This window comes from Manduca sexta, chromosome 23, assembly GCF_014839805.1.
Source record: "Manduca sexta isolate Smith_Timp_Sample1 chromosome 23, JHU_Msex_v1.0, whole genome shotgun sequence".
Taxonomy (NCBI): domain Eukaryota; kingdom Metazoa; phylum Arthropoda; class Insecta; order Lepidoptera; family Sphingidae; genus Manduca; species Manduca sexta.
The window spans coordinates 8162974-8188633 of NC_051137.1; the positions used below are offsets into that span (position 1 = coordinate 8162974).

General features: G+C 39.3%; 1 protein-coding gene across 2 annotated transcripts; it reads right to left on the reverse strand.

Moving 5' to 3' along the window:
* Nucleotides 1–500: 500 nt before the first annotated feature.
* Nucleotides 501–20265, reverse strand: LOC115447131 (CD109 antigen). Of its 2 annotated transcripts, none has more exons than XM_037441946.1 (26): nucleotides 20113–20265; nucleotides 17566–17628; nucleotides 17157–17340; nucleotides 16214–16392; nucleotides 14852–15008; nucleotides 14372–14508; nucleotides 12446–12773; nucleotides 12100–12276; nucleotides 11427–11633; nucleotides 10931–11089; nucleotides 10417–10593; nucleotides 9407–9523; nucleotides 9268–9322; nucleotides 8628–8778; nucleotides 7945–8249; nucleotides 6557–6717; nucleotides 6099–6341; nucleotides 5679–5818; nucleotides 5108–5318; nucleotides 4728–4905; nucleotides 4219–4415; nucleotides 3806–3943; nucleotides 3171–3343; nucleotides 2391–2493; nucleotides 1790–1958; nucleotides 501–1647 (listed from the first exon to the last, which is right to left on the reverse strand). In XM_037441946.1, the coding sequence occupies exons 2-26, from the start codon at nucleotides 17625–17627 to the stop codon at nucleotides 1439–1441; spliced, it is 4317 nt and encodes a 1438-aa protein (XP_037297843.1). In that variant the 5' UTR covers nucleotide 17628; nucleotides 20113–20265; the 3' UTR covers nucleotides 501–1438. The 2 variants fall into 2 exon arrangements, with proteins under 2 accessions (XP_037297843.1, XP_037297844.1); XM_037441947.1 differs by lacking the exon at nucleotides 20113–20265 and adding an exon at nucleotides 19498–19518.
* Nucleotides 20266–25660: the final 5395 nt, after the last annotated feature.

Consider the following 25660-nt stretch of genomic DNA (forward strand, 5'->3'; position numbering starts at 1 on the left):
ACGGTTTCAGTTCATCGTTATCGTTGAACATCGTTTATCGTTTTTTGTTTGAATGCGGTAATCTTTGTAACAAATGCCTATTGTATCCTTTACCACATAGGGGTGTTCTAATTATAAAAAGCCACAAGCTACTTTTTATCCTGAGAAAAGTGTTAAAACTGATTACTCGATACCAGCTATCAGTGGCAGCTTTGTGGCAGAGGCGGGGTCAAGCGCCTCGGTCCTCGTGTGGTGCCTTAACTAGGGCCTTTTATTTTAGGCCATTATTGTGTTATAAAAAGGCTTCTAATCTGCGAAATTGTTTAATATCGGGAAACTTTTTATTTTCTTCTTTGTTCTTGCCCGGAGTCTCGCGCAGTATGAGGCTGTAACTGACTATACTTACAGGTTACACATGTTGCTTTATGGCGATATTAACAATCACTTTAATTAACTCGGCTAGTCCATGTATTATGTAGGCAGCAGACGCATTTTTTTAGTAAAATAATATACAAAACAAATTAGTAGTTAGGCTCTTTATTGATCTTATTTCGAGAAGCATTTACTTATAAATTACAAAATATCCTTTTTAATAATTTAAAATCTATCAAATATTAGGCGTATACATAAGTGCAACACTTTGCTGTAGGCACATAAAATTATTCGATATTATTTTGTTCATTTGAATTTCGCGTAACAATTTTATGTAATTTTATGATAATGTGTGACTAGTAAAATAAAGTATATCATATATATTTTTTGTTTATAGGCATTGTTAAATTACTAAGGTATCTAATTATATTTAATAAGGCTTAAATTTTCGACAGTTTAGTGGGCAAACATTTATTAGAATCTATGATGTTTTAGAGCCGCCTTATTTAATGTGTATCGTGTGACCGTTGTCTATTTGAGTTCGCGCTTGGTACTTATTATAAGTGCAATGTGCACAATTAGGTACTTATTAGTCCTAAAATAACTTAAATTAATGACGCCAACAATTTGTCATAACAGCAATATTTAGGTGTAATGAATATTAATGCTTAGCAGTGACGTAACTAGAGTGACAAGACGGGCAAAATGCCATCAGAGGGCCTCAAACTTTCGCCAAATTTATTAAGTTTTGTGTATTGGAACTTAAAAAATGGTTGCGGGAAAAAAACTATTTAGATAAATATTTTTTTATGTAAGGACGGGCCCGACCATTCGCTTAATTGCCACGGACCCATTACGGTCTAGTTACGTCACTGATGTCTAGCTATAAAAAACATTTGCTATTTTTTATATCTCTCGTTCAAAAGGTCTAAAAACCAGGTAAATTTTGTAATGTTAATATGTAGCTGTTATTTATATGAACTTTTAACTTGTAGGTGTATACGAAACATATTTTTAGACCCCTCAACGGCTTGAAATTTATATTTTCGGGGAAGTGGGACAGATGGCAGCTCTACGAACAAGGCAGTCATATCCGGCATATATGCAGCATTAGTGCAATGAGGACGAGTATGGTGGTGACGGCGGTGGGCAGCAGTGCGTGCGCATGCGCAGTGGCGGGCGGCGGAGCGCGGCGGGAGGCAGCCGCGCCGCACGCGCGCGCACACGACGCCCACGCCGCGCACACGTCGCACGCAGAACTCGGCACGCCGTGGAAGAACGCGCGTGCACGGTGACCTGCACGTCGGAAACAACCGCGATAGTTAATCTAAATTATTATAATAATTTGTTGCACTACATTATGACTGGTTAAAAGTTTGAATGATTATAAAACAGCAATAAGGTGTGTATTGGAAAGTAAGCAATAAGCAGTACTTACTGGTATCGTAGAGGTCGGTGAGCGTGGCCCAGCCGGCGCGCTGGCGGGCGGCGGGCAGCGCGCGCGGCGCCGCCAGCGTCACGCACCGCTCGGCACGCGCCGCGCGCACCCACGCCAGCACGCGCGCGCCGCCCAGCGACACCCGCGCCGCCGACACGTGCCGCACCGACTGAACGACACGCGTACAATGTACACTCATATATTATAATACATACATGCTTACTATATCAACCTATTAGTAAGTAGCATGCACTTTTATGTCGAATGACAATGGAGTGGATTTATAAATCAAAAACCTATATGTCAATGGATAAATGTGTAATATTAAGTAAATGGACAAAAAAGCAAAGTTCATACGTAATATAATATTTAGACATTATATCCGAATACATATTAAAGTTTACATACACGATGAAAAACAATTCACGAAGCGTAACGAATTTCGAGGGCATGACAACGAAACAACTGGTTCATACATTTTATATGTCAAGGTTGCACGGAAATTTAATTTGACTTGCAAATAACAAATTATAGTTTATTTAGGTTTTCCATTATTATGTTTCGAGGTAAATAGCTTGAAAGTTATAAATGAGATGCGTACCGTTAGTTCTGTGATGGTGTTTATGTCTGCAAGGAATCCAGATGGCAGCTGTACCGTCAGCAACGCCAATCCGCTCTCAGAGTCGTTGCCTGCCGCGACAAATCTGTAAAAGAAATTTAAAGATCATAATTAAACGGTTAATGTATTATGTTTAACATCAGATTGATAACGTATATACTAGACTCAAAACACTTGTGGCTACCACAAGTGTTTTGAGTCGCATTGTGGTTCTTGAACTGTGAACCATGAGATTCTGGATTCAATTCCCGGGCCGGGGAACCAAAATCTATATGAAATTTACAAGCGAAAAATATACCATGAAACTCTGAATTAAAACTTGTGCTCAATATGGCGATAGGCAGGTGCCTACCACTCCACTGTCCATCAGGACTGAACTGAAGACTGTTGACTGGCAGGCGGTGACTTGAGTAAGTGACAATGCATCCTCTTTTCCTTGTGTCCCATAACTTAATGCTGCTGTCACGTGATCCTGTTGTCAAGTAGTCTCCATAAGGATGGAAGTCCATACATTTTATTGCACCTTTGTGACCAGTGAAGGTCCTTAAAAATTTAGCTGCTTCCAGGTCCCTAATCTTGAGAGCGCCAGTCTGGGAGCCGGCACATAGTAAGTCTTCAGAATTTTACCCCATTATAAGATCGAAAGTAACAACGGTAAAAAATTGGTATTTTGCAAGTAGAGCTACTATGAATTGCTTAAGGTGTTCTGTAAGGTATTGTTGGGCATAATTTTTATTATTGATATTAATTAGTAAATAGTACCCATAGCAAATAGACAGCTGGAGTCGATCCTTAGTGGAGACCTGGTCGACCCTGGGGTCGAGCGTGTACCGCGGCCACGGCGCGGTGACGTTGGTGCTGCCCTTAGCTGACAAACCGATCAGAGCTATTCCGCGCCCCTCAGTAACTGCCGTCGCTGACAAACTGTTGCGGATCTGGTGGGAGAAATAGTGATACAATAAGATATGTGGATATGTAGTATTTGTAAATATTGTACAATCTTCGAGGAAATATAAGGCAAGGGAAAAATTTGTTTACAGTACGGAACATGAAGTCAGACACATGCGACATTTTAATGATCGTATCACTCTTTGTAATGACAAATTATTGTGTTAGTGACACACAATTTTTCATTTACAATGTCAGCCACTGCTACAATTGTAGTATCTGTGTCAGTCGGAGAGAGCGTCACTCACAGATTAATTGCCACGGCGTAAGTAACAGTCGCCAAAATTGCAAGTGTAAGAGTCGGATTCACAGCATATATAGTAACAGATCTGGCATAATACAACGAGAAACTAAATAGGAAGTGCCTTTAGTTAATGTTTGAGTTCAATAATTCAAAATTTAAAAGCTTCCCTGCAGGACACGTTATTCATGGTTTCAGTAGTACGTACCAGTTGCGACTGTATGATGAGCGCGTTGTTGTCTCCGATCTGGAACTGTCGCGCCTCCTCCGAGCCGCTCACGTTCACGGACACGCGCAGCTTCACTGTCTCGCGCACTGTTTGACTGAACAGGGCTAACGAGTCCACCTGAATAATTCAGTGCTTCTTTATTTTGCTTGTTGATTTGTAAATGGTTAACAGTAATCTCAGTTTAGAAACAGAAAAACAACTGTTGTTTTTGTGTTTTAGGCAGTAGATCCGAATCCCTATAAATGCCTTCTCCATTTCTGGACACTGGCTCGTCCACTACTAAGAGGATTTTAGTCCACCACGCTGGCCTAGTACGGGTTGGAATTACCAAACTTTCCTCCATTTTCTGTCAAAGGCACTAGTATACTACTTAATAACAGCACAGCACTAACCACTTCAGGATCTGGATCGTACGGCTGGTAGGCTTCGAGCAGGTAGCGGACCACAGGCACGGCCTCGTCGGTCTTGCGCGCGGCCACGAGACAGCGCACGCCCCACGCCGCCGTCTGCGCGTCCAGGCTGTTGCCGTGCAGCCAGGGGTTGCGCCACTCCGAGCCTGATAGCTGCCGTGACCAGAATATACCGGGTCCTGGAATTTGTTTCATGTGTATAAAAAGTATCCTCCATCTGCTTATTTTGAACAATTGAGTGACGCTTATCTAAGCTGTCATTGTTTTTGTAACTATGAGGAGAGCGACTAGGATAGGTTTAGGTTACTGTCCTTGCCTTTAAGGTCATTTGGATGTGTTGGAATCTAATCTATCTATCTATCTAATCTAATTAGAAATAGCAGATAAAATATTTTAAAATAAGTACGTATACAACATACTTATATTATTCATTAACACTTTTAATAGTTGTAGCCATTTCGGAAATCCCAAAGCATTAGCTTCTAGTCTACCTGATGAGTTGGTGTACTTGTCCATGAGCTGTAGTGCGTTGAGGAAGTTGGGGTTGTTGTTGGCGGCAAGCGCTGCGCACGTGACCGCCAGCGAGTATGCGTCCGGCGCCGACGATGCCTGCGACACCAGGAACTCTGCCGCCTTGTCCACGTTCTCCTTGTACTGCGGCTCGCTGCTCTGTTGTCAATAAACGTAGTACATAGTCATCACTGAGTTTTATATCTTGTGAAGTTTAAGAGTTATATCATGTCTTCGAAAATAATCTTTTGTGTTAGCATTAAAGATTGGTTAATTAAATGAAATCGTGTTAATCAAAATTCTGAAGATATGGTTCAGACGGAGCTGAACTTGACGAAGAGAGTGTTAGCTGTTGAGATACCTTGACATAGTTGAGAGCGATGAGTGCGTGTGCGGCGAGCGTGAGCGGCTGCGCGGCGCGCGGGTCGTTGCGCGTGCGCGCGGGCGGCGCGGGCCAGGAGCCGTCGGGGCGCTGCGCCTGCGCGAGCCACCGCGCCGACGCGCGCGCGCCCGGCGACACCGCCACGTGCCGCGCGCACCGAGACATCCACTGCACCGCCTGCGACGTCATCCTGCCACCACAACAAACTTATCAACGGAATGTACCTACTGTTTACATTCTGTCTGAACGTATCATTTCACTGAGCATTCGTTTTTGGAAATTATACTGGAGGAATAGTAAAACAGCTGCAACTAGGACCACGAAATTGCGATCTTATTTGAAATTGGTTCATATGATGTTGAAGTATGTGAATTAACCCATATGTTTTTGATTTTTCGTTTCTAATAGGTAGATTATGGAAGTTGACAGCATAACTTTGGTATCGCAGTTCTTCAACAGCAAAAATATACTTCATCGCCGAACCAATATATTGTTGGTGCTCATTTATTTTCTTATGGTTTTAAAAGGAAACAGACGGTGTGGTACTGACCACACATCGCCCTCCACTTCACTGTCCATTTCGGCGGCAAATGAGCCATCCTTTCGTCGGTATGCCATCAGTCGCTGGTAACCAACGGATGCCAAAGCGCGAGCTTCTTTCGTTATTGACGATTCTTCTTGGTGTGTAGCCTAGAAAAGGAATATAAGATGTTGTTTTAACAATAAATTAATCAAATCCTGTATTAGTATTAGTAACTTATGAAAATTAATGTATGTGATTTCTACTGCTTCTACTGCTGAATATTGTAATTAAGCATGGATATTTATGGAGACGAGGGGGGGCAGCTGTACCACGCGTCATTCCCCCTTGAATTTTTTAAGCTTATATTGTTATTTTATTTTTCGTCTTTTCTGGTATGAACTTGCAATTCCTAAACATCAAGTATAGTTTGGGTGTCAGTTCTTATACCTGCAGATAGTCGAGCAGCACGCAGGCGAGCGCGAGCGGGCGCAGCGCGTGCGGCGGGTCGGCGGCGGGCGCGGGCGCCGCGCGGCTCGCTCGCAGCGCGCCCGCCACCAGCTCGCCCGCCGCGCACAGCGACACCGCGCCTGCGCGCACGCCGCCGCGCACCGACAGCGACACGTTCGCGCGGGACACGCCGCGACGCGCGTCCAGCAGGCCCCATGCGTACAGATCTTCTTCGTATCCGTCCTATCGTATAAATACTGATATAACAAGAATATTCTAAATTGCATTTAGTTTCAATATCTTCACGCTTGCTTTGCTAAAAGAAATATAGAAACAACAAAACGATAAGATTTTTTGTAATTATAATTGGTGAACAGAAATGATGTTCTAAATGACTCTACCATCATCACCTTATAATATTGGTAAAGTAAAGAAAATCAGTGGTTCAAATTATTTACTTTAACATCGATGGTGCGGAAGAGCGAGTCCGAGAGTCCGTTGCCGCTGGCCTCGACGATGACGGGCGCCTCGCCGGTGCGCACCGCCGTCACGAGGAACGCGGTGCTGGTCGAGCCGCGCGCCGGCACCGTCACGCGCACGCGACGGAACAACTCGATCTCTGCCAAGTGACAAATGATACACGTCATTGAAATACAATTCAAAATCGCTTTGATTAAAGCCTATAAGGGCGTCGCGGCGCATCGATATACTAGATTAAGTGACTCTAGATCCTTCTTAGACTCTAACCGATAATTAACATGGGTCTATTTTCAGTATCTTGTACCCCATTCGACATCTGATGAGCTTAAAATGACATGTACTCATTAAATATGTTTCCAGTAGGCAGGCGCGTAGCTACCGCCGCATCAGGTGCATCAGTGATACGGGACCCCCGAGCTTTGGGGCCCCTCTTGGCCTTAGCGGCTCTTTGGCTTTAGCGGCGCCTATAAGTTCGCACTGCCCTGAAGAGCCCCCAACAAATATAGATATAGGGCCCCTCTATGGCAAGCTACATTACTGCCAGTAGGCTAGTATGGCAGGAGAACCTAACTAGTGTCAGTTTAGGCATCGTGGAGCCAGTGACGGCTTTTAAAAAGGTATTCAGTGTGAATTCAGCAACAGCATCGCATAATCAATACGCGACGATTCGCTGTTGATGCGTCACTTTCCAAGTTAATGTATCGACGGTAGTTTAGTAATAGTCACGAAACGTTGCACAAGCCGTGTGCGGAACTGAATTTCGAATTAGTTCGATAATTGCAGATATCATGCAAGCATATTGCACGTGACATCTAATTTAGAATGCACGAAGAAAGTACCGGTCACGACACGATCATAATCACAAATGCAATTTTGTTATGGTATATTCAAACTATATGTGTATGTATATTCATACTCTTTAATGTGTTCGGGTCTATTACTTATTGTGATACGTAATAATTGTTTCGTTATGTATATTGTGTGTATCTATACCTACGTCAATTGAATCGTTGAAGTTGCCACTTCAATTCAATGTATTAATCAATTAGTCTTTGTAATATGTTTGTGGGTAGTGTGATTATAAGCAGGTGAGTCATGGACCTTCAGATGACTAGCCTAATAGTTCTGTTCTTCAGTTGTAATCCATATTTATAAATACGAAAGTAACTTTGTCTGTTACGCTTTCACGGCTGAACCACGGAATCGATTCGATGAAATATGGTATGTATATAGTATGGGATCTTGGGAAGGACATAACCTCCTCCTTTTTTTGAAGTCGGATAATAAGCTGTTTTATCCCAGAAAATATATAGTGAAACTTATCCCGAAAAAATATCTAAATGTTCGAGATGCGGTAAAGACTTACTTTTAGCAGATTCGACTTCATTCTCCAAAGGTTCGAATTCGAAATACTGATCGCTGTTGTAGAAAGTGACTTCAACGCTCGTGTCGACAGCCAGCGTAGTCGTCAGGATAATGATAGCTGCTATAGTTTCTCCCTTCTGTAAGATGGTGGGCAGCTCGGCGGTCATCGACAATGGCACTGACGTGGTGAAGTTCTGTGGAGTAGCCCGGCCCAGTCCTAGAGTGGGATGTACTGCGAACCCTCCCACTATAAATTCTCCCGTCGTGGTAGGAGTCCAAACCTCTTTGGAGCCTTTGCCGTCGCTTCTGCAATTCAAGAAGAATTCAATTTAACAATATCAATATTGCTGTGACTAGTAAACCTCATCAAAGTCTTCTTTCATAGCATAGTCGGAACATCGTTGCTTGAGGCATTCCCTAGTTGGGAGTTTAAAATGATAGGTTCGCCCCCTATTAGATGAGATCTAAGAAAGTCAGCGAAATATACGTTTTATTGTGTGCCTAGCCAATGAAAAGGCAGAAAGACGTCTTGTGTATGAATTGTACACGAATGAGATATATTCATGCGAGTTAATATCGTTTTTTCTCGCACCATATATCATACGTAGAATAAATGATAGTAGGATTCTCAATCACCTAGGTACGCATTTAAGTTAGTGGACAACGTGTGGCGTGATCACATACCCGATGGTGAAGTTGGCGAGGGTCCAGGTGGGTCGCGGCGCGAGCGTGAGGTAGTAGCGCGGCGAGGGCGGCGGCGGCAGGCGGCTGAACGCGTACGGCCCCGCCAGCGGCGCGCGCGTGCCCGTCTCCACCGAGCCGCGCGCGCCGGACTCTACATGCAAATATTATCTTTATTTTAGAATACGAAAGGTACAAAACATAATGTCAGAAGTTCTCAAATTAGGCTCAGCCTGTGTCTTGAGAAACCAAATAATATGATATTAAATAATTTGTTAAGCACGATTTAGAGAGCGCCTATATTGTGCATTGATGTATATGGTGGATTTCGCAATGCAGAAGAGAAATATGTACATAACACTGTACCAGAGCCAAAAAAGATATGAAAGCATAAATCAAGATTTTTATAGAAGCGAAGAGCAAGCAAGCGAATTTAAAAAATAAAATATTTCTTTCTTTCTTTCTAATTTCTATTCCGTCAGATGTCTCTTGGCACGCAAGATATCTTGTTTGCTAGGGGACATCATGAGACAACACATGAATATCTTCAGAGACCGTGGATGGATTTTAGCGAACAAGGAACTGTTTAATTTCTTAACCTAAACATTACAAGCTGCTCATACAAGTATTATAAAGGACTTACCATCTTCAGTATTTTTGATGACAACACCGTCGGTTAATATCACAACTCCTGCATTCTGTAACATAATTTAAATTCTTCATACTTACAGAAGGTATTAGGTACTAATCATGGTTAATGTACCTTTTAAATATTTACATACCTCGAACACGTCAGAAAACGAATAACCTCCTAAGTCTAAGCCCTTAGCAGGAAGATGGTCTTCGTTTTTGAACACGGAATGTTTTAACCCGCTGAAACTTTCTACTTCTCGTTCGATCTGAGAATAAATAATAGGAACTTTTGAAATTTAATCAGGTTTTTATGATACGAATGGCATTCAAACGGATTTTTTCTGACATGAAGTTAGTTTCAAGTGACTATAATATCAAAATTTAATCTATTGAAGTGAAGGATTCTCAGCAAAAGGTATGGGACTCCCTGACGTTTCATGTCAATATGGCGGCGCGCTCTCATACCCACCTCAACCGTCCGTAAAGTTCATCATAACGTGTAGTTCCTCTGTAGTACAAGTTAACGTGTCGTAAAGCGAGTGCGCACCGAATATTCGCTGGCGGTGCGCATTTCAGATCGGTTGTCGAAAGTACGAAATGCATTTATTACACCAAAAACCATATTGAAAAACCGCTAACGAGTATTGTAGCAATAGATGATTACTTTAACAATTGTTAAAATTCGTCAGAGTTTGCACGCGGACTGCAGACGGTCTAACTATTCCTGATATGAGTAATGAGGTGTTACCGCATTTAGCGTGGGTCCGCTGCCAGTGCCTTACGTTAACATTCGTTAAATCCGTCGGAGCTTGCGCGTGGACTGCAGACGGCCTGACTACCCTAAAGTGAGTAACGAGGTATTATCGCGGTGAGCGTGAGTCCGCTGCCAGTGCTTCACATTAACACTCGTTAAATCCGTCGGAACTTGTGCGGGGACTGCAGACGGCTTGACTAGCCCTGAAGTGAGTAATGAGGGATTATCGCGGCGAGCGTGAGTCCGCGGCCGGTGCCTCACGTGAACACTCGTTAATCTTGTGCACGTGGAGGTAGACGTGCTGATTGCCCTTACCGCGGTGAGCGCGAGGCTGCTGCCAGTGCCTTACGTTAATACTCGGTAAATCCGTCGAAGCTTGCGCGCAAGTGAGTGATGAGGTATTACCGCGGTGAGCGTGAGCCCGCTGCCGCTGCCGTCGCGGGCGGCGAGCCCCGCGCGCGCGGCGCCGGCGGGGTGCGCGAGCAGCGCCACGCGCGCGCCCGCCGCGCCCGTCACGCGCAGCTCCACCAGGCTGTTCGGCTTCGGGTTGATGCCGTTCGTGGCCACGGGCGAGAGAGACACCTGGAACAATTTTTTATTTTCTTTTATTTGCTTGTGAAGCCTGGGTGAGTATTCCCCAGAATTAATTTACAATTTCTATATACAAATAAAAAATATATACAGAGGATATTTAAGAGCGAGGGTTAGGGCAGATACCTTAACCTCTGTAATTTATTTTTGAAGATATTATAGTTTGAAAAAGTACAGCTAGCGAGTAAATTGATAATTTTAATAACAATCGATCCTGTTCCTTATAAGGATGAAGAGATCCTACGAGACCATCCAAGATCTGAGATCAGGTGAGTACTTCTAAGGTCAAGGTTGTTTTAACTCGTACTATAAGTATTATAATGAGTACCGTATGCTGCAATAAGTCGTTGTGCGGCACGTACACCGCGGCGGCGAGCAGCGCGTTGGCGGGGTCGAGGCGCGGATACCACGCCGCCAGCACGCAGCCCGGCGCCATGCGCCACGACGTCTCCACCGAGACGTCCACGCTGCGACGCGCCGGACTCAGCTAGCACAAACCAACATAATGTAGAATACTACATACTTACTGTAGTGTATTAGCTGGTACGTTTTGAGATAATGTTTTGTTTAAAGAAATGTCAGTTTGCAAATAAATGGATTCAATAGAACAAATTCAGAATATTATTTCCGCGATTCTTGGAATTCTACACTTAACTAACAATAAATCAACGTACAACGAAGGATCAATATTATTACTGTACAAAAACAGAAGTAAAATACTTCATAATTTCAAGTTTATTATTCAGTTGTAACTTTTAGTAGAAACTATGATTATCTGCCGGAGATTAACGATAATAATTGGGTAATATAATAATAATGTTTACTTCTAAAGTCTTCGCAGCGAGTATGTCGCCGCGCCCGATGACTACGTAGTGCACCAGGTCCATGGGTTCGGTGGCGGTGATGCGCGCGCGCATCTCGTCACCGTTAGACGTGTTGCTCGTCAGAATCTCCATAGTGAAAAACTGACCGCCGGAATAGTCATTTCTCTGTACGTTCACCACTCGCTCCGACACTTCTTTGTATTTCACCTGCGAATTAGATTTATAACAATACTGAACAACCTAATAGAGCACGTGCGTCACTTGTTTTAACGTATAAGCTAAACAAATGAATTAGCTTTTAAATGTTTGACTAAAGTAAATAGCTTAGTAAATAATTCTATAATAACAGCACACTCTAACTTATACTAATAAACCTTATCATTTAGCTATAACTGCAATAAATATTTGGGGAGTAAGCTCTCAAACCAATCTACCAATCCGCACTAGGCCAGCGTGGTGAACTAATACCTATTCCCTCTCAGTAGTAGAGGAGGCCCGTGCCCAACAGTGGGACAGTATATAATACAGGGCTGATGTTATAAGCTCTCAAACCATGCTAGACTTATAAATTATTTAAAAAAAGACTAGCCCTTCAACAACGGGGAAGCTTATTTACAAGAATCTGTTTTAAACGATAGTAAATTTTAATTACTACCATCAATCTGTCACTTACAACTAAATTAAGCGTGGAGTTGACGTGAGCGGCGTCAGGTACAAAGGTGTAGAGGGCGCGGCCTTTGTTCAGCTTAAGGGTAGTCACGTTCACCGGAGCGCCGTCATCCCACAAACGCTCCACACTGATGTCCTCGTCACTCTCGAAGATTTCTCCCGATGGCAGTACTAGCTCGATCTAAAACATCATAACTTTACGAAACCAGCACGGAGCTGTTGGTAAACGAAAAGAATCATGGAAGATTTGCCACCTTTGCAGTAGAACAAATAGGATTTTGGAAAAAATAGCTTTGTTAAAGGTTTGGTTGCATGGATACATCTTTTGAACAAACATTATTATAACTAACCTGAACAACGTAAGGCAGCGTCGGCTTGAAGTAATCCGGCGCAGTAACCTTCAGTCTATACGGACTCCTTAACAGCAATATTCTTGAAGATATGTTCTGTCGTATCAAAGTATCTTTTTCTTCCAATACAGCTTCGACTACGAGCGGTCTCGCTGCGTCCTCGGCAAGGTCAAGATCAGTTTTAAGATCATACGTCACTTCTACATTCCCATTGATGTCTACCACCTTCCTGGTGGGTGAGCTGGCTACTGGCTGCAGCAAGCCAGAGAAGAATACGGCGTACGCGGAGAGCGTTAGTTCGCCCCGCACGGGTAGTCCGTTGAAGTGTCTATAAATTGATGCAAATTTGCAAACAAATTATAAAATGCAACTGTCAAATTGTTGCTTGGGTAACTTCAGCAATTTTCAAGTTTATACAGCATCTGCGCAACGTTTAATGCTATAATTTTTTTATAACTAAACCTTACTTATATGGATTGAACTAAAAAGCATCAATATCCAGTATATCGGTTTTACGGGGACATATTTATAATGTCCTGTGAAATAGGGAATGTTAGGTTATTATATCAATCAAAGTACTAGCGGCCCCGACAGGCGTTATCCTAAAATAGAGATAAAATCCTAGAACCCGAGTACAACTACCTATCGAGTCCGAATGTGAATCCAAACCACAAAAAAATTTCATCAAAATCGTTCCAATGGTTTAGGAGTCCAATGACATACACACGCACAGAAGAATATATTATATAGAAATGATGAATGAAATCGCCTTAAAGTCGTTCTTAAATTATGGCGTGACTAAAGAAAATAGATATTCCATTATATATTTGGATTTACACAGCGTGTCTCGACATCTGAGTAACAGAAGTAGGTAACTTGTACTTATAATAACTTTATTTTTATCAAGAGCGGGCTTTATGGTATGGTAAATATATATTTCTTCACAGAAGGCTTCATTTTTAATAACGTTTCGTTGAGCCGTGATAAATTGTGTGGGGTCGGTTATTTCAAACTGCTTGTAAAAGATAAACCGTTCGTTAGAGTATCATGAAAGCGTTTGTTATGTTTTCTGAAATTGTTCTGAGTTCAATTGGTTTCATCAACAATCCGGTAGAAACATAAAAAATAGCGTTTTACATAACAAGAGAGAACTGCATAAAATATGTTATATCCTATGACAGTGCAATTACCGTAAAGCATGGAGAATATTAGTTTTCCTTTACGTATCAAGATTCCGCATTAAAAAAAATGGGCTGTACTTGAAATATAAATACACATTCTGTCATCGTCATCAGCCCGTTGCAGTCTACTGCTGGACATATAATACCTAAATACACATTCTATAAAAACGTAAATACTGGTTGATGTGGTACTTTTTTAGAAAAATCTACAATGTCTATAGATGATTTGAAATAACCCGCACTTTCACGGAAACAATGAAAAATTTAATTTATTTTATGCCCGACTTTTGCTTTGAAAATTCAATACTTACTTTTATCAAAAAAGATTCAATGTAATTTATTTTTTCATTAGTCAGAACTCAATTTAAAAGGAATTAACGGCTTAGTTTACTTTATATAAAATATTTTTCATTTTAATCAATTAGTTTAGCAATTTCGTTGTAGTTTGCTTGATTAACTGGAAATTTCCAAACAGGTCTTCATGTTTAATTCTTGGTATACAGTTTTCGGCTACCTCACTCTTCTTATGCACATTATATTTCTGGATATAAGACACATTAACTTCCGTTTAAGTATTTTTTTAATAAAAAACTCGTACGTGTGTTTGAGGATCTGCAGTTATATTGTATCAAAGAACTAAATCGTATAGTAGTTTAGCAAACATAACAGACAGATTTTACTTATATCATATTTTTACATTTACACAGTAATCATTGAATTTAAATTTGGTGCTTTTATTACTTACTTGGCGGTGACGTTAACGGTGAATCGTCCTTCGCTGAACAGCAGTTCCTTGGGCATGGTCATCTCCATATGGAACTTGGGCAGCACGTAGTCGGCCACCAGCACGGTGCGCGAGTACGTCTGCCCACGCACCTCCACCTGTTGCCCAATGTAATTATGCAAAAACTCTTCAACCAAATCGTTGAGGTCACCGCGTGTTATATGACGTTCACGTGTAGAGAAAGGATTGTGACCATTTAGCTACTTTAGAACTTTAATGTTTTCTTCTTTTATATGTCACAAATTGATATCAAGAGACGTGACTTTCTGAACGATTACACTGAGAGGTCAATTTTAAGTCTCATTGGTTTTTCCAAAGAACTCATCGTAAACTATTATCGGCTCTGAGACCTTGGTATTTTTTGCATCTCTTTGACACCTTTTTACAAACACATTTATGAGGTGTAAACATATTAGGTCAAGGCAGACAATGTCACTTTACCTGGATAGTCCATTCTCCAAGGGCGGGTTCATCAGCGAGCATTAATTCATCAGTAATTATGCCGCGGTCCAAGGCCACGCCGGCCCACTGTCGCACCGGGGACCCTCCTGCGTCCAGTATGCTAATGTCCACATTGTCAGTGAGCGGTAAAAGATATCTGTAAAATATAATGCCAATATACTGTTCTAATGCTGGACACAATTTCTCCTCCTGGTATGTCTTAGTCCACCACACTGGCCTAGTGCGAATTGACAGACTTCACACACCTCCGAATTTCTTATGAAGAATTCTTAGGTATGAAACGTTCTCCACGATTTATATATGTTAATTGATAAACAAAATAGATTCGAGATTGCGAAGTGCGTAAGTTCTTCGTCAGTCATGATAGACGAGCTACGATATTACGAAGGCCCTGCGTGTGCGCGGGGTTAACGACCGGCCCGCAACACGTTATCTCACGCTCAACTCTTCTATTCGTGATGGTATTGAAATCGAAAGTGTCTCCTACTTCGGTGAACTTTTCTGTCACTGTACCGCAATACTTTGATAGCTGTTTGTGCTGTTGCACCTTGTGTGCGTAATAATTGTGACTCACGATTGCAGAATGCTGTACCTGCATGTACTCACTGTGAGTTTCACAAGTCATGTAACGTGTCCTAGTGGGATATAGAAATTGTATTTGTCTTGTAGGTGTGGGTAGGGTTGTAAAATAGATATTCTAATCGGAATATAATTTACAATCAAAATTAGCCGATGTAATTACAACTTACACCTATGACGACGAGTAGGTACAACATATATACGACTACAATATATACAATATTTTAGTAGAGTACCTAATCTTTTCGAATTACATTACGTAATCCTTTATCATAGGACAGCATAGTGAAATAATATAGTAATTTAATTTGCCATATTATGACAGCAAAATATGCATATCTACTTATTATGCATTATGTTAATATAACGAAAATTAGGAAATGCAACACGCCTCAAAATCAGCGGCAATTTAATGGGACCGCCATTACAGACACCATTAGTGGAAAAGCTCTGGGAAATTGTGTAGTAACCGGCGTACCGAGGTATCATACCCAGCAAGAAAATAATAATATACCTCAGATTTGCACGATTGTGCTGTCACTCGGAGAGAACGTTAACTTCGCAATACACGGAACCGGCATATATTATACGCTGTTATTGTATTTATTATCAATTGTGTATTTATTTATAAAGGATACATTACTATTGAATGCATTGTTGGAATGACATAAATATTGGCACAAGTTTTATTCAACCGAAAAAAGGTTAACAACGTTAAACAACAAGCTGTAAGAAATGAAAACATTATTGAGGGAATCTTACTTGTCCAAGGCGACGACTCTGAAGTTAATGGTGTCACTGGGCTGGTACACGCGCTTGTCGGTCTGTACGAAGACGCAAAAACTGCGCGGTTGGTACACCAACGGCGCCGACGATGAGAATAGCGGTCCCGAGGTCGAACGTGCCACCAGCGAGTACTGCCCCGGGCCGGGATCCTCTATCTACAAAGTTACATTCCATTTGGTAACTAGTACAAACATATTAAGAGCTGATGGAGTTATAAAATCGGCCATTTTATCAACACCTATAAAACTTAAACGATTATATCTAATGTAGACGGCGCTATTGATGAAAGCATCCATATGCTATTAACGAAAACAGGTCATACTAATCATGAAAGCGTAGGTGAAAGCTTTAGTTTTTAACTGCTTTGAGTTCACATAAATAATGGCATTTAGACTACGGCTGAGAGGATTATAGATATTTATATTTTGTTATTTATGTTTTTATATGTAAATACTCCAGAGTTAATGCGCCATATTTTGTAGCAAGAACTTGTAGATTGTAACGTAAGTGACGAGATCAAGTGTGGTAAGTTTAATAGAGCGGGGATAAGTTGTCTTTGCTTTACTTAAATTAGCAAATGCAAGTGGTTTGTTCTACTATGCACAGTATCATTGTCGTGGTTTGACAATTATTTTTAATGGATTATTATAAATTTATTATGAAAACATGTTATCGTTGTTGAACATTTTTGATGTAGAAGATATACGAACAATATTTTTTGGTTATAGACATTTTCTAGTTAAATATTTTTTTACAATACGATCAAAGCAAAATGAACTCTATGGCAGTAAGTTTTAATATTATTGGACTGAGATGTTAACGCTCTCGCCCTGAATATTTGAAATCGGAGCATCACATGTCACTTTTCGATTCATTCTAGAGATTTAGTCAGAAACAGAACGAATAGATTAGACCTTACATCAAGTTCAACGAGTCGAGAGGACGCGGCAGGTATCTGCACCTCTCTGCCCTGATTGAACTGCTCTCCACTGGCACGTCTTCCTTCCACCGCTACATAGAGCGTGTGTGCGCGGGAGCCCCCGGCTAGAGCCACCGTGTATGCACTATATGGCCTTAAAACCTTTGGACCTACTACTGATATGCTGCAAAAATAATATACAAAAACATTTCATAGTTTCACGTTTAAGTAAATTTCTTGAGGATTCTTATAAAGCGATAATTACGATTCTCGGAATAAATAATTGCAAATTTTGCATTTCTTAAAATCAGTGGCAAAGAAAATACTATTTATTACTAGTTTAACTTTCGTTAAGTGGTTTTACTGTAACTTATACGTATATAAAGTACATAACTTAAAATATTCTTACCATTGTATTGCTGGGAAAGCGAATATAACGAGTATGCAAATCGATATTTTATCAGTCATCATTCTGAAATAAATAATAATGACACATGTAAATACTTATTTACAATTAAATGTGTATGTATCTATACTATTATATAAAGCTGAAGAGTTTGTTTGTTTGTTTGTTTGTTTGAACGCGCTAATCTTATCAACTACCGGTCCAAACTGAAAAATTCTTTTTGCGTTGGATAGCCCTTTGTTCGTGGAGTGCTATAGGCTATATATCATCACGCTATACCCAATAGGAGCGGAGCAGTAATGGCTAATCTCAGGAACTACCGGTCCAAACTGAAAAAATCTTTTTGCGTTGGGTAGCTCTTTGTTCGTGAAATGCTATAGAGTATATATCATCACGCTATAGCCAATAGGAGCGGAGCAGTAATGGCTAATCTCAGGAACTACCGGTCCAAACTGAAAAATTCTTTTTGCGTTGGATAGCCCTTTGTTCGTGGAGTGCTATAGGCTATATATCATCACGCTATGACCAATAGGAGCGGAGCAGTAAAGAAACATGTTGCAAATAAGGGGAAAATTATTAGTTTTGAGAGCTTGCGTTGCCTGCGCTGCGTAAACGGTTAAAGTTATGCAACAATGATGTATGACGGGATCGTTCCTCTTAAAAAGTTCTAAAAAATATATTATAAAACAAAAGTCCCCCGCTGCATCTGTCTGCCTGAACGTGTTAAACTCAAAAACTACCCAACATATTAAGATGAAATTTGGTATGGAGACAGTTTGAGACCCTGGGAAGAACATAGGCTTCCGGGAAACTATTACTTTTATAACGGAAAACTTTAGCCTGAAAAACTTTATAACGCGGGCGGAGCCGCGGGCAAAAGCTAGTTATAATATAAAAATAATATTATGTCTGTAACAATTTTTAAAGATACGTTATATGTTTTTATCTTTGAGCATTATGCATATTTTCTAAAATATTTGCTAGATGTTCCATTGTTTATGTTCCCTTGAAAGAATTCCAAGAGCCTTTAAATGGTCACGTCCTACATAATGAGGTAAATGTTTGTTTAAAGGCGTCGCGATATTGATCAGGAAACAAAGTATGTGCGATGGTGGCATATAGTTTAAGTATATAAGCATTATCTTCATGATTCATTTTAATTAGTAAGTAATTTCTATGGAATTTCGAATAATATTTTTTATAATGTTTTCGTATGTTTATGCGAATGTTACACATTGAAGTAAAACTATTATAATATTATAATAAAACTAAATCAGTTTTATTTCAAATATATTTAACTAAATTGTGTTGTGATGATACCCCCCTGATGTCAACGTCACCTCTCATAAATAACGAACTCCGCAAATGCAATTGGCTTTAAAATGAACGAGGTTTCGAAGAAGAAGTTTGAAGAAGGAAACAGAAAAATGTTGTTCCTAATTGCTATAAAGCATAACTGCTTCAATTCAGATTTATATACATAAATCTGAACTTCACTATTCACGTAAATGGTACCCACTGACTTGGTAGAGTCACCTATAAATTACTGATTAATAAATATAATACCTACTTATACGCAAGAAAACGAGAGTCCTTTTTTACTATTCTTTGTTTATTTCTATGTGCAATTAGCAGTGTGATAACACTGTTGAGATACAATTAAGGGACAATAAAATTAATGTTTTTGCTACTGGGTATTAAGAAGTTTAGCATCAAAGATCTGAACTCGTTTCGCGGTTGACAAGTGTATAAGAGACTTGCAATAGATGAACAACGATATAACAATACTTTATAGTAGACTGTGGTGCAGCTAAATACAAAATATCAAAATGATGGCCGAATGAAGATGGCGAAATAATAAGGGTTTCTTTGCTCAGAACATTAAAAATGATTTTTATCATAAATATTATGTTTTGCGTTCACGGTCACGTATACCTTTTACTTCTATAGTTATTGAAATTCCTTAAGTTTAATTCACACAACGGATTTATCGATGTGCTGTGGGTGAGCTATTATTGAATACTGACACATGTCTATGTATTGAATTCTTACGTTTGCCATTGAGCATACTGTCCTTGTGTGCTGTGTGACTCAGTATGTCAACATGTAATGTGGGCGGTAGAGCCTTTTTTGAACGATAAACACCTACAGCGCATAATATGTTACAAAAAAATATGTTTTGGTAACATGTATGCTACGTTGCGGCATTTAACTTGTCGAAAACAAGTGATTTGCTGAGAAAAGCTTTCTCTCAATGTACGAGTTTTGTTACAGCAATACCTTCGCTCCGTGTTTACCTTTACGAGACAGCAAAACAATCATTTGTGAATACAGAAGAACGTGTTTTCATCTTTGTCCCAAACTTACCAATATTAAATAAACTATATAATATAAAACGTGTTTTAAGTATAAAAATGAATATTGAACAGAGATTAAATCGATTTTGTGCAAAACTAGCTTGACAATCACAACTTGAAATCTACAAATATAGAGATTACGTACACACAAACAAGAATGCAGCAGAATCGTCACAGTTCTGAATGACCTTACCTGTCGGATACTTTAGTTACTTCTAGCACTTAATTTACATGAAACTTAACACTATATCACAGATCGTTTCATTCGGATGCACATAGTTCGTGAGCGTGGCGATGGCGCGACGCGGTCCGCGCGTGGTGCAATGTTCAACTGAGTGGTGGTGCGGCGCCTACGCAAGCCGCAGGTGGGGCGCCGCGAAGCCTTGCGAAAATTCACCGCGTACCTGCTCGGCACGGCGCACCTACATGTAGTATGCATCAGCTTACTACAGAGCAGGAAGTTGCGAATCTCCTGCCATTGAACAGCTGCTTATTGCGGGTTGTTTGTTCATATCATTACATCTTTGGATGGTCATATCAAATATTTTTAGTACCTACTTGAACAACTTCGCAAATTACTTTTAGGTTGCATTCAGTGCTGTTTATTTTACACACGAGATAACATTTTCTGAGGTTTTCTTTGTTATAATAATGTTTATTATAAACATCAGAGATATTATTTTCGATATGTACCTAATATAGGCGACTAAAACAAAATATAACGTAAAGTGATAACTTTGTTATGAATACCACATTATGTAAGTAACATTAAATTAGCATATTTTATCACATTTCATGTGCTAGAAATAGTTGCATAAGTACGACACCACACAGCCACCTCATAAGTAGCATCTTCTACGTATTAGTGACAAGTGTGTGTCTGTTTGTGGCAATATAGCTCTTAAACGTGTTGAATCATTAAGATTATTTTACTATTTACTTTCAATTATTTATTAATCGGGAAGGTGGTTACAATAAAGAAACTAAAGCTTAGAAGGTATGATTTTAAAATATACGTTGAAGAAGGATGCCTAAAAATCATAATATCATTTTTGAAGACGAAAAATAGTTGTTTATTTGTATATAATATACACGGCGCGATCATCGTGCTTGACGCGTCCGCAACGTCCGCTGCGACCTAGCAGAGTGCATTCCACAGAAGAACCTGTTTTAGCAAAACTTAACACAATACATGTTTAGAAAAACAACACCTATATATATAAATAATATACATCAAAACCGAGAAACGCCAAAAATATGTTTCGGAATGTTTTCGTATGTTCAGAAAGCAGAAAATCCACGGACAATTCGCCATGATGTATTCATTTCTACGAATGATGTCATCATGCTAACGTTAGAGCAAGTCGTGGGATAATAATAAAGTATAAACGAGTTTGTCCGTCCATTTGTAGATATATGATAAAAAATAGCATTTCTGCGGCAACTTGCAGCCCTTTATTACTTATTTGTTTCGTAGTGATTATAACGTTACCAAATACAAAGATAAATTGGTAAATTTCTTTGGTTTTGGTAATCGTCATTTAAATAAATGCAATAAGGTATAATTATACCTATGTATTTTATTTATTAGGAAAAAATATTAAGTTACTCAGCAAGAAAAGAGTCAATTTCACAAATTGTAGAAACAGATTTCTCTGAGGGTTTTTCGGGTGAATTTCCGACTTCAACATTGTCATTGGAATGTAAATTAGTAGCGAGTATAAGATTGTCTGCTAAAGCAGCTGCAAGGGCGCGTTCTAATTTCTCCGCTCCTGTTCGTTCTGCTTCTAATAGGGCTCGTAATTCTGACATTGATTTCTCATCACACTTTACGACTTTATCTTTGCAAGCATCAATATCTGATGATAGAATATGTTGCTCCACCACCTTAGTTTTAAGTTTCGTTAATTCGGCTGAAACAATATAGGTTATTGATAACCCACACCATCAGCATTGTTGGTGAATGAATTCAAGAACGAAATGGAGTATGAAAGGTGAGTGAAGTCAGATTAATGACAGGAATCAGAGAGGAAAATGTTTTGAAGAGTGAAGGTTTCTCGCATGGGAAAAACCTAATTAGTAAACATAAGACTTAAGTATACGATCCTGTTCAATGGAAACATCAAATTATTAATCATCAAAAATATCATTAGTCTTCATACAATCCGTAGAATACACTTTTTTTTCTTCTTTTTTTTATTGCTTTGAATGACGAGACGAGCTTGCCGTTCGCCAGATGGTAAGCGTTACGATCGCTTATAAACAGTAGGAATACTATCCAATACCTTCAATTATAAAGTATTGTCGGTATTCCACTGCGCTTACCATACTGAGACATGGGATGTTAAGTCTTATTATTCCAGTGGTAACACTGGCTACAATGTCATTCAAACTGGAACACAAGAGTGACTACACTCTTTTGCTTGGCGACTGATATTACATTGCGGTGGTACTCAGGCGGACTCTCACATATGAGAGATCTGCCACCAGTGACCCTCATATTACAAGCATTTCGTCTTACCGTTAGCCTGCGTGAGTTCCCGGGTGACGTGCCGCAGTTCGGCAGCAACCAGCCGCCGTTCACGAGTGTGCGCCACTGCAGCCAGTCGAGCTCTTTCTCTTATCTCCATGCCACCTGCTGCACATCTCTCAATTCTTCGGAATTCGTTTTCTAATTGTGTTTTCTCTCTAGAAATGTACATGTCTACTATATTTTTACCTTTATTCTTCTAAAATAGAGCAATAGAATATTTTTCACATAATAATATGTCGTAGGAAAACACACAGCGATATACAAAACGGTACAATCATATTGCTTTAGAGTGCATATTTATTATCCCATGTTGAGATATCCGACATTTGTTATTAGATGCGCAAATGTTTTATAAGAAATATGTTTCAGTTTCATTCAGTTTTGTTCTAAAAAGTCACGTGTTAATGAAAGATACCTGCTAGCATCTTCAGTAGCCTTATTGACGCGTTCCTGCAGCTGCACGTATTGATGCTGCAAGTTTGTGTAACCTGCTTGTAGTTGTCGCAGTTGTTGTAACTCTCTGTCTAATGCAGTCGTATGTTTTACCATCTCTGAACATCGTTCTTCTAAAGCTTTACGCTGATGTTCCTAATGCAGAAATAATCAAATCAATTGTTATTTGCTAACTAGTGAGTTTTTAGTTAGAAAATAATATTCGATTATGTAATTGGTATTATAAAAATAAGAACAACTAAGCATATTATGTTTATGGTCCTTTGGAACCGCTTGACATTTATACTTTTTGTTTAAAAAATAGCCTTGAGAGTTTCTTCGCAATAAGGTCAAGGCTCATGGCTATGTTTAATCATTTAGTATATTCTAATGTACTTTCTGACTTAGTTCTTTACGAGTGATGTAAATAAGATTATATAATTTGAATTGGCCTATATTATGTACACTATATTTTTATTTCAGGTCGGCCACACTTACTCGTACGTTTTCCTCACCGAAATATCCAGTTGCGTCTTTAATTCAACGATCTGTTCATGGGCGGTGTTTAGCGCGGCGGCCGCTTGCGTGGCGCCAGCGGTGGCGGCGGCGGCGTTGGTGCGGGCCTCAGAAGCCGCGCGCTCCGCCGCGTCGCGGGCCGCCTCAGCATTTTCCGCCCGACTGCACTCCGAACGCAATAGCTCACGAAGACGACTCTCTGCACTCTACCATAACCCGTGTTTGAGTATAATTTTTATGTAGCCTTATTTGGTACCCTAGGTTTTAAAGCGGTACTAATGCATGTACAGAACTTTCTTGGAGTACTTTAACGTACCTACCTAAGTATTCTGGGAATCTTTATAAATTAATGGAACAAGCGGCTGAACTCGCATAGCAGTAACTAGTCTATCTGTGTATGCAGTCGGGTCAATTGTGTGATTTCGTCTTTTGAGACCCAATTCTTAACTAAATTCATTTTATTAGTTATCAGACAAAGAGGCTAAAATTATATTTTAGTTATACCAGCTTAAGAAGTTAACTCATATAACGGTACTGTTGGTTACTACGTAATTGAAAGTCTGAAGATCAGTAGGAACATCTAAGTATTGCTAATCGATGTTTATTTATTTAGCGTGAAACGGTTATAAATACTTTACAGTTTTTGATAAATTTTATTTGAATTGAAACGATAATTGCATAAAACTACGTCATCGTTCGTTACGTTTATCCATTGGCTAAACTATAATAGATACCTATTCACAGTTAATGATCTGCGTCAAATGTCTGATTTGATATTGACTAAATGACAGAAAATACTCGTCATTCATGGAAAATCATAATAGAAAGAAATGAGAGTCATTGGCTTTCTTGTCTAAGAATGTAATATAAGGAAACGAAGTATTCTGAGACGGTTATGATTTGTCAAGTATAGTAAAGCCAACTCACTCATACGTCCCTCAGTAGGTATAACTCTCAGTGGTGTGTTTCATTACTAAACAATAGATTATAAATGAGTAGAACATAGACATTGGCATTCGGCGAGACACTTATGTATGTAAACATTGTAGCTTGAAAATGATAGCTCAAATTCATCATTTCAACGAATTTCCTCGACTTTGAATTAACAAAGTTACTTAAACTCGTAACAAAAATCATACGTTTTCATAAATTTTATATAATCTTGACTGCGCCCACTTATTTGTGGTTATAGATGTAGGCAGATATGAAAGTTATAAAAGACCACAATATGTCCGGCGTTGGGATATATACTTACCTACTTTCTAAACTCCAACATAAATAAACTCTACTTGGTTGTAACAAAACGGTCTGCACATCCTTTTATGTCGACTTATGAAATGAAACCTATAACTCATGGTTTACAACTGTACACTACAGGTAAACACACGCCTTGGCAATGCTATATGGATACTTAGGTAGGTATCGTAAAAATATAATATTTATAATTAATTTACTAGGTACCTAAGAAGAATTTAATTATAATTATTAATGATTTATCTAGCATAGTAAAGGAAATTACATGGTAGGTGTAGTTGTAAAAATATAGCAAGATATTGTTTTTTTTTTACTTACAGAGATAGATCTGAATTCCCCTATAAGAGCTACAAATTGCTGTTCCAAAGAATCAAATTCTATTGTATTTACGTTCATATTCAATTTTATTATACCATATATACTTTAGATGAACAACGTGAGAAAATGTAAAATACGTTCAGAGAACCAATAAATACGTAATAAATTGAAATACGCGCGTAAAATTAAATTACTTTTTTAATTTAGGAATAACGGCCCTTGGAATCAAATTTTATACAGACTAATTAAGTACACACCGTATAATAATATTAAATTATATTGGTAAATGTTTTAAGCAATAATTAAATTTAAAATAAGATAAAAATAATAAATAAAGATGAGCATTACATATTTCTGGTATAATTTTTAATAACTATGGGAGTAGAAAAAGGGATTTTTTTAAAATAAAAATAAAATGTAATACACAAAAAGATAGGATATTTTTTATTCCGGCAATTTGTATCCATAGAGAACTATACCTTTTAAACCTGTTTTTTAAATTAAACATGGTGCTGGTGTAATACTTACCTACAGATGGCGTCACGAATCGCTATAGCTATTTACCAACGAACTTAATAAAACGACGTTCGTACGATTAGCGGGAAGGCTTTACACGCAGGTGAAACCGCGAGTAATACCGAGTAGTTAATACAATTAAAAATTTACATAGAGTTCCATGTTTCTATTT